General features: G+C 54.3%; 8 protein-coding genes across 8 annotated transcripts; 4 read left to right on the top strand and 4 right to left on the bottom strand.

Annotated features, from left to right (window-relative positions):
* Window positions 1-443: 443 nt before the first annotated feature.
* Window positions 444-746, bottom strand: AB675_9257 (uncharacterized protein; the record flags this gene model as incomplete). Its single annotated transcript, XM_018149773.1, has 1 exon — window positions 444-746. One exon carries the CDS (start codon window positions 744-746, stop codon window positions 444-446), a length of 303 nt encoding a protein of 100 aa, XP_018001497.1.
* A 202-nt stretch (window positions 747-948) lies between these two features.
* Window positions 949-2057, top strand: AB675_9258 (3,2-trans-enoyl-CoA isomerase; the record flags this gene model as incomplete). The annotated part of the gene is made up of 2 exons (XM_018149774.1): window positions 949-1102; window positions 1186-2057. The coding sequence occupies 2 exons, from the start codon at window positions 949-951 to the stop codon at window positions 2055-2057; spliced, it is 1026 nt and encodes a 341-aa protein (XP_018001541.1).
* Window positions 2058-2210: 153 nt separating this feature from the next.
* On the bottom strand, window positions 2211-3587 carry AB675_9259 (putative translation initiation factor eIF-2B subunit beta; the record flags this gene model as incomplete). The annotated part of the gene is made up of 1 exon (XM_018149775.1): window positions 2211-3587. The coding sequence occupies one exon, from the start codon at window positions 3585-3587 to the stop codon at window positions 2211-2213; it is 1377 nt and encodes a 458-aa protein (XP_018001690.1).
* Window positions 3588-4235: 648 nt separating this feature from the next.
* Window positions 4236-5720, top strand: AB675_9260 (Nuclear envelope morphology protein 1; the record flags this gene model as incomplete). Its single annotated transcript, XM_018149777.1, has 2 exons — window positions 4236-5520; window positions 5569-5720. 2 exons carry the CDS (start codon window positions 4236-4238, stop codon window positions 5718-5720), a joined length of 1437 nt encoding a protein of 478 aa, XP_018001627.1.
* Window positions 5721-6274: 554 nt separating this feature from the next.
* AB675_9261 (putative transport protein) lies at window positions 6275-8071 on the top strand (the record flags this gene model as incomplete). Its single annotated transcript, XM_018149778.1, has 1 exon — window positions 6275-8071. One exon carries the CDS (start codon window positions 6275-6277, stop codon window positions 8069-8071), a length of 1797 nt encoding a protein of 598 aa, XP_018001677.1.
* A 247-nt stretch (window positions 8072-8318) lies between these two features.
* Window positions 8319-9963, bottom strand: AB675_9262 (uncharacterized protein; the record flags this gene model as incomplete). Its single annotated transcript, XM_018149779.1, has 2 exons — window positions 8319-8549; window positions 8683-9963. The coding sequence occupies 2 exons, from the start codon at window positions 9961-9963 to the stop codon at window positions 8319-8321; spliced, it is 1512 nt and encodes a 503-aa protein (XP_018001521.1).
* Window positions 9964-10236: 273 nt separating this feature from the next.
* AB675_9263 (Pof6 interactor protein 1) lies at window positions 10237-16310 on the bottom strand (the record flags this gene model as incomplete). The annotated part of the gene is made up of 2 exons (XM_018149780.1): window positions 10237-15825; window positions 15879-16310. 2 exons carry the CDS (start codon window positions 16308-16310, stop codon window positions 10237-10239), a joined length of 6021 nt encoding a protein of 2006 aa, XP_018001579.1.
* Window positions 16311-16605: 295 nt separating this feature from the next.
* On the top strand, window positions 16606-17381 carry AB675_9264 (putative transcriptional regulatory protein; the record flags this gene model as incomplete). Its single annotated transcript, XM_018149781.1, has 3 exons — window positions 16606-16720; window positions 16772-17196; window positions 17238-17381. The coding sequence occupies 3 exons, from the start codon at window positions 16606-16608 to the stop codon at window positions 17379-17381; spliced, it is 684 nt and encodes a 227-aa protein (XP_018001402.1).
* Window positions 17382-18381: the final 1000 nt, after the last annotated feature.

The raw sequence follows: 18381 nt of genomic DNA on the forward strand, positions 1-18381 counted from the left end.
GAGTGGATGATGGACCCCTTCAGATCGATGGGCCATATATTACAAAGGCTGTACAGAAGCGCAGCGCTTGACCGACATGGGCCTCTTTGTCACAGACGTGGCGCGAGTCGCCCACGGGACCCGCGCGGCCTTGCGTCCTGCAATGGCACTGCCATGCGCTTGAGGACGTCTTCGATTGCCACAGCGCAGCGTTAGGCCCTCCCAGCCTTGAGCAGCTCTTGCCGACTTCAGCTTGTGGCGGCACATGCCAGACCCTCCTGGAGTGCCGATTGCCTCTGCAGCAACAGCGAGTGTGAATTGGGACGACCCTGCTGGGCAAGAAGGGGACTTTGCGCCAAACCAGGAGCGTGACCCATTCTCCATCCCAAATCGACGTTCTCTGCACGCCTTGTACTGTACATTTCACCGTATGGCTTTGACACTATGCTGTCCAGGGCATCGTCCTAGCTCCCCTCACCTCCCTGCTGTTCCAACAGGTTTCTCGACTGTGCCGCCTGCAGCGCCTCAGCCCTCTTCCGTTCCCGCATCTGACCCTGCAACCTCTCCACCTCCTTCTTCAAATCATGCCGGTCGTATGGCAGCTTGTGGCTCTGTTCCTGTGTGGGCCAGAAGTCTGGGATGGAGAAACGCTCGTCGAGGTTCGTGCCAAAATAGTACATCCAGCCTATGGGGAACGAGAGGTAGAGGCCGAATTTGAAGATCTCGAGGTTGGAACCGCGCAAAGGGCGGAGGAGCTTCGTGAGCATGGCGCGAAGACGGATGGGCGACCTGGCGGCGGATAAGTGGGTGGGCGATGTCAATGCGGGTAGCGCATGGGTGAGGTGGTGGTTAAGAGAATCGTTGTCTCAAAAAGTTGTTCGGCGACGACATCACTCCAACGACTCCATGCATAAAATACATGAATCGTGCTTCTCTCACTCCAGAGCAGAGGCTCAGCTAGTACGAGTCATGCTTGGACCGAGGTCAACAACCTCGGTGTTTCGTACTCTTACGCATTTAGTCAACGTCGCTACCGACGAGATCTCTTCACCACAACCGAGACTGTCAGTGCTTTTCTTCTGGCTATCTCCTCCTGAACAACTCCTCCAGATTATATCAGACCGTAAGAGGACGACCTAGAAGAATCTATCGTCGAACAAGACTGTGCTCCTACTGATCTCCAACCAATCTACAACTTCCGTATAGAATTACTACACCAAATACCACCCCAAAGACCTCACCCAAGATGGCCACCCCCGAAGAAGCCGTCACGCTCACCACCCGCCGGCCGCGTCGCCATCATCACCCTCAACAACCCCAAGAAACTCAACGCCATGAACCAGCCCAACTACTACCGCCTCTCCTGCCTGCTTCAGGACGTAGCCGTCATGCCCGACATCACTGTCACCGTCCTCACCGGCACAGGCCGCTTCTTCTCCGCCGGTGCCGATGTGACCACCACTCGCCCCGGCGTCGATGCCACCTCTCCCCACCAGCAACGCGACCAGCTCCTCCGTGGCTTCGTCATCAACAACCTCGACTGCACGCGGAGTTTCTACACTCACCCGAAGATCCTCGTCTGTGCCCTCAATGGACCCACCGTTGGCCTGAGCGCTGCGCTGCTTGGGTTCTGCGACTTCATCTATGCCACCCCACACGCATGGTTCCTGACGCCATTCTCCTCGCTGGGTCTGGTAGCCGAAGGCGGCGCCTCCGCCGGGCTGGTGCAGCGCATGGGCATCGCGAAAGCCAACGAGGCGTTGCTGACTTCCCGCAAGATCAGCTGCGAGGAGCTCGTGGCGTGTGGGTTCGTCAACAAGGTGTTCAGTGGGAAGGACGAGAAGGACTCGGCGGGCTTCTTGGAGAAGGTGCTGGAGGAGGTGGAGGATAGGTTTGGCAGTCACTTGAATCAGGAGAGTTTGTTGAAGATCAAGGAGTTGATTCGCAGGCCGTTCTTGGAGGGACTGGAGAGTCAGGGTGTGAGGGAGGTGATGGCGGGGATGGAAAGGTTCAAGAGCGGTGCGCCGCAGGAGGAGTTTAGGAAGATTGCGAGTGGGGAGAAGAAGCACAAGCTGTGAGATGGTTCGGTGGATTTGTGGCGGGAGAACGCCATGCAAGGCACGGACATCATGCTTTCTAGCCGATCTTCCGTCTCAAGCCCTGCCATTGTCTAGCGAATTCGGGCGCCCGTCGATTCGAAGTGTATCTGTTGTGTATGCATGGAACCGTCCTCAAATGACGAGATCCTCTTCCCGGTACAAGTCTTTGACAACCCTGTAAATGCTGGCGCCAGCAACTCCTTCGTCGTTCGTGATAAACAGGTCTATCTCGCCGTTTGCGCCGTCCACCACATCTGTCAATGGGTTTCGTACGTCACTCAAGCCTTGACTTAGTTCGCCATCGTGTGTGGTAATGATCTTGCCTGGATCAGCGTACTCGACCAACTCGTGGCTGTCATGCGGGTATTGCGGCGAGAGTTTGTATGTCGCGGCCAGCACAACGATTGGTACTCGATGGAAGCGGGCGGCTTTGACGACGGCTTTGGTTCCTGCTGAAGCGGTGAAGGTTCCATTTGCCAAGACAGCGGCTGCTGAGAGAATGCACTTGGTGCAGCGAGACATCAAGGCGAAGATAGCCGAGTCCGGGATCACAATTACTCGTACGCCGGCCTTGATAAGAGGTTGTTGGAAGGAGGCAACAGCCAGATCTGCCTCCTCGCTGTCTTTTGCGGCACTATTCCCTGTTGCTATCGCATGTACTCTCCGGTGATCATTCGGATAGGCCTCGGCGTGCACAACCGTGAAGCCCTTGCGCTTCGACGCAGCCTTGAGCAGGAAGCGTTGGACGGTCATGGATGATGAATATGTGAAGATTGTATCCGACGAGGAGATATGATCGAGAGCATGGTTGGCGATATCCTCATCCCCTCTGTCCAACTCGTCGATCAATTCCCCTATTCCCTCTAGTACCTCAGCTCGTAAATCGGTCAATGCAACGGCTCCAGGGAATCCGTGAGGTGGCGTTGCCGTCCCAGTAGGTGATGAGGTTCCGGAAGCTCTCATGGTTGGATGCGCCATTATACTGAACATGGACGTCACTGGCCGAGTCGGAACTGGGGCACCGGTATGTGATGTAATTAGTGGTGGTCGTTCTGGTGCTTTCGCGGTTCTTGGTGGTGAAGCAATGCCTCTGGACGATGCCGTTGGAATGGCTCCGGGCAGCTCGCCTCCAGGAGTTGGTAATTCGGATGCAGGCGCACTGTTGGCAGCGCTGTCGTCTCCTCGTTGCTTGTCCTCCTCATCTCGAATGAGGCCCAAGACCCGGCGGACTATGTTCCCAACTGTCAGAGCTTTCGGGTTCGCCTGTGCGAGTTGCCTGCCGACCTGACGCACTTTGTCCTGCAGATGCGCTGAATCGGCGGACCTGGTCCTGGACACGATGTGGCGTAGTAGTCGTGCGGTCGCATTCGCGCATTCCTTGGAGCCGTAGATCTGTCGACGTTTGACAAGTGAGATGAAGTACTCGACTGATGTGTCTGTGTCGTTCTCGGCAAGAGAACGATAGAACGATCTTATGCCTGGCGCGTCGTTTGACGCGACAGGCGCCATGGTGGGCTGGTTCCCTTGTGCACAATGTCTGTTGTGATGTGAATGGGCTTTGGAAAACTTCCCGTGCACTGGCACTGTCCTAGCAGTGGTTCGCAAAAACAGAGAATCCGGGTGGCTTCTGATCGATTGTCGTTGTTTCGTACTTGGCAGGGAATGCCTTCTAGTGGAATAAGTTGCTAGAGACAGGTGTCGTTCGAAGAATGAATCGCGTCGTTTATATTTACGATTGTGACTCGCAAATTCAGGTGAGGATGGATTCGTACGTGGATGAGTGTGGGGAAGGAACGAGTCAGAAGCCCATCGGAACGAGGTGGGTGCAACAACCCGCCATTTCCTCTGTTATTCGGCTTCTTTGACAGTTCTCCTTCCTGCTCTCAACTTGAGCTGTCGCCTTCCGCGCCATCGTTCTCAATAGAGTCGCGCTTGCTCCGTGGAAGCTTTCTGCTCTCTGGCGTTGGTCCGAGTACCCCGACTATGTAAGGGATTGGCTCATCCAACGACCTTCGCCGCGCACTCATCCACTTCAGGCCACTCGTTTCCGTCCCGCGCACTACTTCAAACATGCTCTCATAGCTACTCTTAATCACGCTAGGCATTGCGCACAGCGCCATCGAGCTTCGAGTCGTCTATCGGACATCCCGAACCACCATGAACTCGCTCAATCTGCTGTCGGCTCGAGTCATTGGCCAGCATACACCACCGCGCCCTCGATCACGATCGCAAGGGGAAATCCTGAAGAGGGAGGACCGCGATGAGTTCGCAAGAGGCCGATCCTACAGCGACGAGAAAGTTCCGCTGCTGAGCAAGGACGACTTATCTCTTCCCGCATTCGGTTCTTCCAGCTTTGGCCACGAGACCCCAATCAAAGACGACAACGACGAGAAGCAGCCATTAGCAGACATCGCGCATAAGCTTGACCCGGTCGCATCGGCATCGTCATGGCGTGGCTTTGTCAGGAGGCTTAATGATGCCCTCACTGCCCTACTTTCAGCACTGGGGGCTCCTGTGGTGTGGCTTGCGAACTGCTTCAAGGACGAGAACGGCAGGTACACGATACTGCCAAAAAGAAAGAGGCGACGTGAACAGCGCTATTTGGAGAACCCCACGAGCAAGGCAGTCAAGGACGCAAAGCTACGACATTCCTACTCGAACGAGTCTTTGACCTCAACAGCCACAGAATCGGATTCGGACGCCGGATCGAAGCGAACGCCCCAGGCCAAGGGTTCCGAGCCCCGAAGGTCCTCTATACGCATAAAGGAGCAGAACGACCCTGTCCTGAAGAAGCGAAAGCAGAAAAGGAGCAGTCCCTTGGGCGATACACCTTTGACAGTCGACAACATCAAATCGCCTACATCGCCAGTACCCTCCTTGAAAGTGACTCGGTATCCACACGCTCCACAGCCACCACGACCGCTGGTCCCAAGGAGGCAGCCATCGTACTCAAATTTAGTTCCGCGATCACCAAGTCGGGCACCCGCTTCGCAAGAGCAGAAGACGCTTGTGCTGGATCTGGATGAGACCTTGATTCATTCATTGGCTAAGGGAGGTCGCATGTCGTCTGGACACATGGTTGAAGTCAAACTGAATGCTCCTGTGGCTGTTTCAACACCACAAGCGACCCAGCCGACCCAATACATTGGACCCCAGCATCCGATCTTGTACTATGTTCACAAAAGGCCCCATTGCGACGAATTCCTCAAGAAGATTTGTAAATGGTACAAGCTCGTCATTTTTACAGCTTCGGTACAGGAGTATGCCGACCCTGTCATTGATTGGCTGGAGCAGGAGCGCAAATACTTCGTGGGCCGGTACTACCGACAGCATTGTACATTCCGCAACGGTGCCTACATCAAGGACTTGAGTAGCATCGAGCCTGATCTGTCCAAAGTCATGATCCTCGACAACAGTCCCGTCAGCTACATTTTCCACGAAGGTAAGTGGGTGTCTTGCATATTTGCAGGTTCTCTAACAAGCGACGCAGACAATGCCATCCCTATCGAAGGCTGGATCAATGATCCCACCGATAATGACCTGCTACACCTCATCCCAATGCTGGAAGCGCTGCAGTATGTGACGGATGTGCGAGCACTTCTTGCGCTCCGGAGAGGTGAAGCTGAGGCAGCGGCCGCCTGAAAGACTAGTGTACTGCAATCAATCTTTCGTTCTTGGTCAATATGTGCCGACTGTTGACTTCAGTATGCCATCCTGCATGTTAGCAGGCATGTATACTCCAGTATGCGGATCCGAGAATGGTTGCGAAGCTGACTGTGTTCATGCGCCTCAAGCATGGGACGCAGCCTTTGCCCAGTCGGCACTGGCGGCACAAGCGCCCGCCACTACGTGACCTGCATATTCTACTGAGCCTCACGCCTTTTGAGCTTCGCCTTCCTGACTGCTTCTGCCTGCGCATAGATTCCAGAGCCGCCCACTGTCGTTTACTGGACAAGGTCGCGACTGTTTGAAGAACACTCAGTCACCACACGTTGAGTTGCCTCGCAAAAGTGCTGATCAATCATACCGTCATTACCATTTGGGCCCCCGCAGAAGACCGAGTCAGGTTCATTCACTGCCTGTCTTGACTGAAAGAGCGTGACTTCGCATCGTCACTTTTGCGACTGCGCGTGCATCGACAGGTGTTGTACACTGCAATAGGTCGATCACAGTATCGATGGCACCAAGTACGAACTATGTCCTACCAGAATGAATCCACGTCAGATCAAGAGCACGAGACCCCGCCGAGACCCCAACCGTTATCGATATCTGGCTTGACTACCGCCGTACCTTCACTACATGGCTCGAATGAAAACCTCAATGGAAAGCAGAAAGATGTAGAAAGCGAAAAGGAGCGGAACCTGGACAGGCCCGGTTTCCTTGTTGTCCCACGAGATCGTCCACGCCGCCCATCAATTCAGAGCACATTCAGCGACCTGTCCGAGCTGTCGTACCACCCCAGCCGTCAAAATGCACCTCTCATGCGTACTGGGTCGTATACTTCAGATACTGGAAAACCACAATCAGCGTTCGCGAGGAGATTGCGGGCGTTATGGGTTCAGAACTATGGCGCTCTGCTCGTGCTCTGCGCACAATTTTTCGGCTGCCTCATGAATTTGTCTACTCGTCTACTGGAGATGGATGGAGAGCACGGTGCAGCCATGCACCCTTTTCAAATCCTGTTTGCGCGACAAGGCATCACGGCTGCTGTTTGCATCACGTACGGGATGTACTCCAAGTCTGTTGAGCATTTTCCGCTTGGACCGAAGGGCATCCGATGGTTGCTGGTACTGCGAGGCATCGGTGGATTCTTTGGTGTATTCGGTCTCTACTTCTCGCTCCTCTATCTCCCATTGAGCGAGGCAACAGTGCTGACGTTTCTGGCTCCGATCATCGTGTGTTATGTTTGCAGTCGACTAATGGCTGGCGAGTCTTTCACAAGGCAGCAGCAACTTGCTGCCCTGGTCAGCCTGGTTGGTGTGGTGCTGATCGCCAGACCGCACACAATTCTCAGGCTCTTCTTCGAGGGTTCCTCAGATGCTTCTCTGGACGTAGCCATGAACAGCACAAGCTCAGCCACCCCGACAAGTGCTACTTCGACCCTTCTGCCATCCGATCCGGTCACCACGGGCGGTGCGAGCAGCCACTCCCAAACAGGCCCACCTACCGTGACTGCCAAACAGCATCTCGCTGCGATCGGTATCAGTCTGATCGGCGTCTTCGGTGCCACGATTGCAATGACGACAATTCGTGCGATCGGGACGCGAGCACACCCGTTCGTTTCGATTAACTACTTCAGCGTGTGGTGCACTATCGTGAGTCTGGTCAGCTTGATAATCTTCCCAGACGTCAAGTTTCGGCTTCCCGGCAATCTCACGGAATGGGGTCTGCTGGCCAGTCTAGGTGCGTGCGGCTTCGTGATGCAATGGTTACTTACCGAGGGCCTGGCTTATGGGAGTGCTTCTAACGCCAAGCAACCGGCCATCAGCGGCAGAGAGGACATCGAAGCCGATGGTGATGGCAGGAAGGGGGTTGGTCGCCATCCCACGAGGCCCACGAAGAACAATATAGTCATCAAGGGCGCTGGGACACGTGCGACGTCTATGGTATACACGCAGATGCTTTTCGCCTTGGCCGGCGATAAGGTAGTATTCGGTGTCACGCCGACCGCGCTGAGCTGGGTGGGTAGCGCATTCATTCCAGCTGGTGCGATGTGGGTTGCCGCTGCGAGGGATCAGCCTCCTGCGACCACTGCAGCAGATAGTTTGGAGCTCAACACAGTTGCGGCGAATGCGGTTGGGTTTGGCAGCGTGGAAACATCCAGGCCAGCAAAGCCATCGCAGACAGAACAAGAAGATGCCGTGGGGCTGATGGACGATGTTGATGGCCTAGAAGGCGTCGTCAGTGACGATGATGACGACTACGGGGGTAGTCCCAGTAGCTCGACGGCAGTGTCGAGTCCGTCGCGGAGGTCGCCAACCAACTCATGGTAGATGTTAGAGACCACGGTACATACAGGTTAGACCCCACAGCGTAGACAAAGTTTCACCCAGCAGATCTACCGAGTGTATTGCAAGCTGAATGGCTCGGGCAGTATTCAAAGGCTACCTCATTTCTCGAAAGTAGCAGTATCTGCCAAACGTGTGGAAACTTGGGCCTTGGGGGCTGCTGTACCACGGATTAAGATCTAACAGATCAAGGATCTGCATCATCTGTACATCGAAGCTCTACTCTTATGGTCTATTTCGCCTTCCCATCACTGAACTGCACAACAGCCCATTTTCCGTTGAAGGCCCATTCCCGTGCGCCGGAGTCGCCTCCTCCACCGGGCATAGCCCGTAGCTCCTCGTCTTTACCGGGCGGCAAGCCAACGACGACGTCGCCTTTGCAGGTCCGAAGGGCTAGAATCCGTAGGTTCGACGCGAGAGGGCCAAGGGCTTCTTGGAATGGCGTTGTTGGATCCCAGTTTGCCTGAGAAAAGCGAGAGTCAGAGTCCATTTTGGAACGGCCGGAGGTAAAGGCAGGCCAGGGAAGAAACAGCAAGCTAGAAGGGGAGGAGCGGGCCACAGCGGAAAGAGCGCGAGGCGAAGAAGGAACAACTCACATCACCAATCAACTTCCGGTAGTTAAGGTCTCCCTTGAACACCACCAGCTGTGCCTCGCTCAGGTCTTCCTTCAACTCCGGCACAACTGTCGGCAAACGCCAAAAGCTGCCTGGATGCGTCCAGAAACGATTCGGCCTCAGAATCAACTGCCCGTCCGCATGCAAGCTCGCCCAATGCTCGAACAAGAACTTCACATCCTCTTCCTCCTGAGCTGCCAAAGGCACAATGTCTTTACCCTCGTCCTCTTCCGTCGGCGTCTCGTAGAATGCCTTTGGATCCGCCATGACGCTCAACAGTTCTTGGAAATCTTTCGGCACAACATCACTCACAAACCACGGTAAACTCTTCGGATGCATCACCACTTCCGTTGCCAGTCCTGTTTCCAGCAAGTAACCCGCCAGCACCAGATCCACAAACAGCTCGAACCCGGCATTGTCAAGCACGAAGTCGACCCTTCGCTGCATTTCTCCTGACTTCTTTGCAGTCCACAGCACGTCGAACGCCTTCTCCAAGTCGTTCACCAGGACCTTCTCTTCCCGTCCTTGCCGTGCCTTACTCCCTTGTAGCTTCTGGATATCCTCGTAGCTCAGACTCGTCAGCAGACTCAGATCCGTGGCATTGCCCCATAGACAGATCTCTGCCATCTCAATGAAGAGCACCTTCTCCGCCTCCTTGATTGCTGTGTCGTCCGTCTGCGCCTCCTGGTCCTCGACCGGAGCATTCTTACTGCTTCCGCGTATCTTGCCCACAATCTCCCTGTACCGGCTCGCCAACTCCAGCACAGCAGGCCGCGAGCTCCGGAACGTGCTCACCTTACTCCGTCGGAAGACGTCGTAGTCCTTCCAGTGCGTCGAGATGGCAAAATAGCTGTACATCCGCCGGTAAAGGTAGCATTCGCTGAAGAGCCACTCAACATCGTGCCAACGGAGTTCCTTGTTCGGCTGTTGCGACGCGCGTAGTTGCAGTTCGTCGTTGTAGAGCTTGACATCTGCGTAGCTAGGTGCTGTGGCGGGCTCGTCAGGGAGTGGAGTCAGGATGCGGTTGTGCTGGAGTTCGTACTTCAGACTTGCAAGGGACGAGAGGATTTCTTTGCCTTCGGCGATCTTGGCGGGCAAAGTATCATTGTTGCCGGCGGTACTGTCGTGGAGAGAAGAGATCGTGCGGTGAAGATCGTCGATGGCTGAGGTGATGATTGCTGGCCATCGTGTGCGCACTGATGGGTAGGCGAAAGACTTAGGGTCGCCGGTCATGCACTTTGGGACTGGCGGGTCGAGGTCCATTGTTGCAGAGGGTGCCCGGAGGTTACGACCCAAGCGATGGTCAATCCGCTGTAGAATCTCGATAATGTTTACCAGTCCACGACAACAGTGATGGATAGATGCGACGACCACAGCTAGCCCGAGAGGCGGTGGGGTCGGCGAAAATGGTGGGACAAAAGAAAGAAAACGCCTTCTTTTGATGCAAGAAAAGGCGTCTAGAAATCGCCAACAACCAATCAAGTACGATTAAGGCACACTCAATTGGAGACTGATCCATGTCCTGCTATTAGTCTATCAAAAGTCTAGTCTCAGCTCAATGGCAGGTGCTTTGCTCTCAGCAGTGTCCTCTAATCCCTGAGCAGAATGCCTCCGTCCCGAATCCGTGCTTCGGAGCAGATTCTCCAGCAATGCTCTCCGAGCGTCATCGAGCAGCGCCACGGTTGCTCGAAACCCAATTGGATCGGCGCTTACAAGCTCGAGTAATCTGGACGCCACCTCCTTCGTCACCGCACTCTTCTTCTCACCCACAGGTATGTTCTCAGCACGATGAAGAAGGACTGTGACCAGGATTGCCAGCGCAGGCTGACGCTGGCCTACAGGCAGAGTGGGCACTGATGTAACGAGTCCATGCAAGATAATCGGCCGGACAGTCTCAGGGTCCTCTCTGTCTTGATCGCATACAAAAGTGATTAGTTGCGGCCAGAGCATCCGACTCGCTGCTTCATCGCAGGCGGTTTTGCTGGCTTGTAATAGAGTACGGATGCAATTGACGGCGATCTTTGCCAATCCGACGTCCTGTAGGCAGTCCATGATCTCAGCAACCGCCTGGCCGATCAGTCTGTCGTTGCCTGTTATGGTACCTCCAGCTGTCGTAAGAATGACCGTTACCGAGAGCAAACAATTTTTCGCAGCTGTTAGGGAGAAGTCGTTCTCTCTGCGCTGTGCGATAGAGAGCGTGACCAGGATCTGGGACAGACAACCCCTAACGAGCGCCGATGCTTTCTGACCCGGCTTCGTCACGATCTGCAGGAAGTCTCGGAAACTTGATAGCAGTGCGGGCATAACTTCTTCTTGGCAGATGCCAGTCGCGAGCATGGTGCAATAGCAGTAGAAGATGCATGCGTGCAAATCCGCCCTGATGATTGCCGGGAACACCTCTGCGACTTCCACTAGCGCCGAGAATGACGACTGGACCAGCGAAATGTTTTCGGCTTGTAGCTTGCGGATAGCCTGACCGGGAGGATCTTCTAGTGTCGGGATGAGACCTGGCAGGACCAGTACCATTATCCTGGTTAGCTCGAAGAGCTGCTCGATGTCGTCCGAAAGCTTCTCGTCCCGATCGTGGGCTGCTTTGGCAGATGGGTGATCTAGAGATAGATTCCTTGCAATGTCAATCAGGGTTGATTGGGTCGATGTTGTACTGGTCAGAGCAAGCCTATCGAGGGTATCGGTCGTTTCATTGAACACTGCCTCCTGATAGATTGCACTGCCGGAGACAGAAGGTGTCAGAATTTTGCGCAACGCTTGCAGAATCAGAAGAGCTTGGGACGGGTCTTCTCGTCCGCGTGTGACGAGAGACTCGAAGGCTAGCCCGAACAAGATGAAGAAGAATGCGACCGGCTCTTCCCTGAAACTCATGTCTTTGCCTGCGCCCACATCTCCGTTGGCGCCATGCTGTGACGTTCTTTTGTTGTCAAGAGCGCCAAAGACAGCATCGCTATCCTTTTCCACTGAAACGGAGATAGCGTTCACAATGCTCAGCCAGCTACCTTGGTAGAAGCTCAGACGGACGACACGGTTGAAGGCGGCATATCTTTCGTCGAGATCGGGAGCTGAAGTGTCAATGCCAAGGGTATCTGATATCTCAGGCTCAAACCTCAGACGAGCGAACTCTTGCAGAGCATTGACCCAAAGCGGAGCCAATTTGGTAATGTATGGTCGTACGATCTCCTCCAGATAACTTTGCTCTATGCTCGCCAGCTGGAGTTGTGCCCAGCTCGTCAGAAGCGCCATTTTTAGCAACGATTGAGCGTTCGGAGTCAAGTTCTTGAGGTCCCCGATGGAGGGTTCGGGATCCGGAGATGCAAGGTTGTCTACGCCGTTTGCAAGCACTTTGAAGATGCGGCCCATTCTGTCCGCTGTTGTAACGATGCCTGTAGCCGCGAAAGTCGCGCAAACGGCGATAGCTTCGGCGGCCAGTTCGGGCGACGAATCTGCAGCGAAGGCGGGAGTCAAGGCCGATCCAATTTGTGCCTGATATTGCTCAAGGAGGGATGCTTCAAGAAAGTCTGGGTCGGGAGTTTTGCCAAACATCTTGAGCACCTGATCGATGATTCGCAGGCCCCAGACACGAAGTTCCACGACGTTGGCGGTGGAAGCGGAGAAAGCAATGCGGATAATGTCAGAAATCTTGCCATACAGCTCCTCCTCGGCCGGTATACTGTGATCGGGGGACATAGCAGCCTGTACAAGCTGGAGTGACTCACTGAGCAGTTCCATCGCAAAATTTCGGGTCTGCCAGTGGAGAAAATCTTGATTCTCTGCAGCTGCGTCGGGTGCATCCCCTTGAACAGCAGCAGCGAAGCCTGCAACCTCTTCATCCGCAAGATCGGGCATAGACGTAGCTGTCTTGACGGTATTGGCGCGCTTCAGATTCTTCTCCGTGACGCGCGTCCTAGAAAGAATGTTTTGGCACCTCTCTACCCAGTCGCCAGGGCCGGACATCATTGTTTGCTGCATCCAACTTCGGAGGGTGGACTGTGGAACCAGATTTGAGCAGTCCTGGTCAACAAGGGCCCACAGGTCGTCATTCAACTTGCTGCTTGCAACGCGAGTCACCTCATTGGCATTCCGTTTGATCAGATTACTGATGCCTGACAGCGCTGTGCTAGCAAGCCAAGGATCCTGAGCCACAAGGTCCCGTTCCAGATCATGGACGTATTGAGCAAATTGTACATGTGCGGGCGCGTACATGTACAAGTGACCAAAGCACACCAGACTTTGTTGGCGTAATTTTGGCGATGTCTCCTTTTCGAAATATCGTAACAGTGTCAGGATCATCTGGCGCGGTTTCGATACATCTTGCAGATCCGGGCCAAGCACGTTGACGATTGATTCGATGTTTTGGCCAATTGCCAGAGGGGTGGAAAACTCCAATTCGAGTGCAGACGTTGACTGCGAGCCAGACTCGAGGTTATGATTGTCATTCGAGTATAGTTGGGCAAGCATACCGAGGGTGCTGGCAGCATAGGCAGAGAAACTCAACCCAGCTGACTCGGCGACTTGTGTGAGGCCTCGCAGTGCCCAGAAATGGACGACTGGGTGGGAATCATTGCATAGCGAGAGAAGGACGCTGATGATGGACTTAATATGTAGGCTCGATGCCATCGCCCCGACCTCACTGTGTATGCTGCCAAGAGCAAGAGCACACCCAGCTCGAAGGTGTGGGTCGCGGTCGGCAACGATACGATCAATCAACGCCTTGACCTCGTTGTTCGTGAATTGTGTCCCACCAAGATTGCAGGCAATACCCAAGGCACGAGCCGCAGCTGCGCGGACTCTGTAGTCCGGATCGCCCAATCGAGATCGCAGTACATCTCCTAATGTTTTGCCAATACTGTGCAAGTGTATCTGGCCCGTGGAGAATGACGTGTCCCCGTTGCTGATGGACAGTGCCATGAGAATTGCTAACGTCGAATTGACAGTCAGGGCAGCTTTACGCCCCGGCTCACGAGAAGTCTGATTGACCACTGCTGCGAGCTGCTCCATGGAGCTCTCCTGCACTCGGGATGATTGAGAAGAGTAGACCATTGAGAACAGCTTGATCCCAGCATCCACGCAAGCAGTGGAAGGACCTACCGTTTCCACTGCATCAGACTGCTGCTCTAATCGAAACAAGATGGCCGAATCATGTTCTAATGCAGGCAGAGACGGCTGTGCGGGCAGTCTCTCAAGCAAAGTGTCCTGTTCTTCGGAGCTCATCATCGTGGTCGGACGAGGGCTGAACCCCTTCGCACTAGGGTACGATATCTCAAGACCGGCCATGAGACTGCTGACTCCGTGTGCCCAGTTATCACCAGATTCCCACAAGCCGTCAAAATTGCTAGCCGACGTGGTCAAAGACACTTCCAGGGAGGAGCCGGAACTTGATCTTTGGGGTGATGTGAATGCTTGTAAGCTCAGGCCGACGACATCAGACTGAGCCAAGACGTCGCTGATCTCGACGTTTTTGAGGCCGATCAGAGCCGCATAGCATTGTAAGACCCGACGACGAAGCATGATCGTCATATCCTGCAGTTGGAGAGCTGGTACGAGGCGATGAGAAAGCTCTGAAGAGGATCGACTAGCTGGTATGATGGCCAAGAAGTTCACGGTGTTCTGGAGCATGGCTGCTATACGCCTCGTGCCATCGGTGGTGATCAATACTCCACATGGTTCGATGAACGAAAGCAGGCCACTCAGAGCACATTCTCGTACATGGCATAAGAAGCTCAACTCGAGCTGGCTTCTTTGAGCTGCGTTGTCTGGGGTCAATGGAGGTGGTAAAGCATTCCGCCATAGCAGAAGCAGTTGACCTAAATGCACCTTGATGAAGCTGGGTCCGAGATTCATCAGACCGCCTAACAGGGTCCAAGCCACCTGTAGCTGCGTCGCCGAGAGCCGCAGCTCAGCTGTTGCACTCTTCTTCAGCAGCTCTTGGGCGAAAGTGAGGACATCTGAGTATAGCCGAACCGAACCGAAAACTGGCTTGCTGTTTGCAGAGTGCAACATCGCAGCTACACTAAGAGCGTAACCAGTACATGCTCTCAGGCTCTGTCTGTTCTCTGCGGGAGTCTCAAGAGCTTTCCGGAGCCTGTCAACCAAGATCTCGATCGTCGGGATGAGCTGCACGGGACAGCAAAGCACAAAAGCCTTGAAGCATTGAGCGCCGTAGCTTTGAACAGTGTGGCTCGGATGTTGCATCACCTGGCACAACGCATCGCGGCAGGAGTCTTGCAGTATGGCGACTGCTGAACCAAGTGACTTTAGAAGCGTATACAACAGCTCCAAAGTAGCGGTGAGCACTCGTTTGGATGGCTCTCGTCGTTCTGCGACCACCTTGGGATAGTCCTTGAGTGTGCTGTTGATGAGATACCGCACGGTATTGATTTGTGTGTTCTCCGTCAGTGATGCAATTCGACTTTGCAATACCTCGTGGATCAACTTCCGAGTGAGTAATGCACGATGTCGATTGAAGCCCATGCTGGGGTGATCAACGGTCTCAGCTATCAGGCTTTCTGCGATGCGACCGAAATTATCCTCCACCACAGTTACTGGCAAGCCTGCGAGAATCATCTTCATACAGAGGCAGATACCAGCTTTGCCGTGGTTGGACAGCCTAACGAAATGAGTCGAGAGCAGCTTTACCATGTCTCTGAGCGTAAATGACAGTGCCACGGCCCCTTTGCCGATTGGAGCTGGCGAGCCAGGTCTGACGGGGTCCTCGTTGTCGTCGGACAATGGTCCTTGCTTCTTGGAGGACTTCTTGGGCTTGCGTACCACTGGCACGTCCACGTTGTTGGTCTCGGAATGAGCAGCTGTGAGCACACTGCTCAACACGCGGGCCGCAGCATACCTTAAAGCTGGCACAGGCGAGTCGAAAGCCTTCCAGACCAGATTTTCGACCCGGTCAAAATCTGTAGAGTTGCCAAAGAAACTTGTGGACGTCAGGAGGGCCCATAGGCAATCAAAAGCATCTCGCTGCACCAGGATGGCTTTATCACCTCCAGCAGCACTACGTGCGGCCTTCCAAATATCGCGTGCCGTGGTTTCGTCAAGACCACGGTTCGTGCCCTTGACGACCTGACCTAGGGCACGAAAAACCGAGGCTCTCAAGCGACGTGGCTTGCTTTTGTTGCTTTGACGAGCGTCTGAACCACTAGCCCCGACAGATTCACTGCACTATCTCCAGCAGCCTCATAGACACTGCCCATGCAGACCACAGCGACATGCTTCGGACCCCAGTCTTTATCAATCTTGCTCGCACCAAGAACGGTCACCAGGTCGTTGATTGTTTCGAAGAGGAGACTGCGGCTGCCACGCGCAAACGTGTCCGCCAGTATCGTTGCGAGACCATTTCTGATTACCCTTGATGGGACCGGAGTTGCCAATCCTACGATCTTGATGACTTCCTTCTTGACGGCAGCCTGTCGCGCAGGCAGTGCCTCGGCTGACAGACTAGCGACGGCATCGCGAAGGTCTGCTACGAAACTGAGGAGATACAGATCCTGCTGCTCGGTCGGAAGCGCATGGAGTTTCGAAACATCCAGTTCAGGGAGGCTTGTCGTCGGGGGAGTCGCGTCTTCCGAGGGCGCTCCGTTCGTGGACATTTAGGGTCGTAGCTGATGACCGAAGCGCCTTGGTATCATTTTAGGCGGCGCTGACAATGATCAACTACTCAAAATGTGCATGATCGGGCGCTCACGCAAGTGGACAACTGCTCATCTCGTGCTTCCGCTCCGCAGACGGTTCTCCGCAAGGCTTGGCACCGGGGAACAAAAGTTCGAGGTGCGGCAGCAGTAGTTCTCTCCTCTCCGTTTGATGCGTTTCATGAGCGTGCCACGTGCCTTCGAAGGTGCGCGATCGCTACGTCAGCAGTCGCGACTGCTGTCATGTAGCACTCGGATGGCGTCCGGCCACAATCGATGGTCGAAGATCAAACACGACAAAGCGAAAGAAGACTCGAAGAAGACGAAGATACGGACGAAACTGGCCTATGAGCTATTCATTGCATCGAAACGTGCGTGGCTTATGTCGAACCTTGCGACAGACAGATGCTGATGCGGTATAGTCGGTGGACCAGATCCTGCGCTGAATTCGCGCCTCGCGCTTGCCATCACCAGTGCGAAACTCGGCCAGCTTGCGAAAGGCTCGATAGAGCAGGCCATCGCAAGGGGTCAGGGCAAGTCAATGACGGGTGCGCCGCTCGAGCAAGTGGTCATTGAGGCCATGTTACCCGCCAATGTCGCCGCAATCATTGAATGTCACACTGAGAATAAGCTGCGCACGCTCCAGGATGTTCGTTCCATCCTTACCAGATACGGAGGATCGACGACAACGACATCGTTCTTCTTCGAGAAGAAAGGCAAGATCGAGTTTCAGGAGCAAGCAGATCTCGATGCCGACAAGATCATGGAGGAAGTAATCGAAGCTGGCGCTGCAGATTTCTCCATTGAAGAAGGAAAGCTAGTCGTGGACACCGAACCGACCGATATGGTATCGGTGTCTGAAAGATACGGGACCGGCTGCAGCTGCAGATTGAGCGAGCAGAAATTGTGTTTGAAGCAAAGGAAGATACTGCTGTCAGTCTTTCTCCAGATCAAGAGGATGGGCTCCAGAACATCTTAGACTTGCTTCAGGATACCCAGTCCGTACAGAATGTGTACGTCAATGCCGCATGACGTTACTATCCACTTGTCGTCGACCTGGTCACACTCGTAGGCCCCATAAACCCGCCCCTCGTTACTGTCGTGGAAGATTCGCACTGTTGAGGTCGTAACGCCCCCATATGAAAGTGATGCCAGAATGAGGCACAGGAGAGCGGTTATTGAAAAATGTGGTGCAGTAAGGAAGAAGAGTAAGAAAAGAGCGTCCACGAGATCTTGCTGAGGCGATGTTGGAGCTGACTCCTCCGGAGTGTGTGATGCTGGCATGGTAGCGCTTCTGCTGGGTACCTAGGTAGAGAACGAATGCGGGTCATGAGTGCCAAGCCTTCCGCCCGTACCGCTGCCACCAGACTTTACCAGTGTGGTAACGGTAGGCACTTCATCATGTTCGGGTCAATTTGCTGGACGTTTTCACGCCACAATTCGGCCACACCTGCCCTTGAACTAGACAGTGCTGTTGCGCGTCAGGACCAGCGCTGTACTCGGCGAGCTCTACAACTGATCAACGATGGCGATGTGGGGAAATTAGTTGGCTGCCGCCCTCGCTATGGAAACGTCGATCAGCCTCCAAAGGTGGCAGCAAGCATTCGAGGATCATCCGATATCCACGACACGGGCGATAGAGAAGCAACTTCGCTCCAGCGTCGCGAACAATCGTGAGAGACTACGAGGTTTGGTTGGAGGCAAATACCGCGAATTGCTTTCAACAGTTGACCAGATCATCTATCTGGATGGCAAAACGAAAACTACAGAATCGCGAATCTCGGACATCGGTCGACGATGCGAGCCACCTGGACAAGGCTCACGGGCGTATGTCTCTCCCAAGACCCGGTTGATCTCAGAGTTGTGGCTTCTACAAGCGTGTCTTGCTGCGACACAGAGGTCACTGCTTACCCGAGAAATTCTACGAGCGTCAAGACTGCTCATCCTCTCACGCCTTCTTCTGAAATCCTTGCAATCCGGAGAGAATCAGCCAAGCTCGTTGACGGTATTGAAGGACAAGATCTCATCCCTT

This window comes from Cyphellophora attinorum (genome assembly GCF_001299255.1).
Source record: "Cyphellophora attinorum strain CBS 131958 chromosome Unknown Contig9, whole genome shotgun sequence".
Classification (NCBI taxonomy): Eukaryota; Fungi; Ascomycota; class Eurotiomycetes; order Chaetothyriales; family Cyphellophoraceae; genus Cyphellophora; species Cyphellophora attinorum.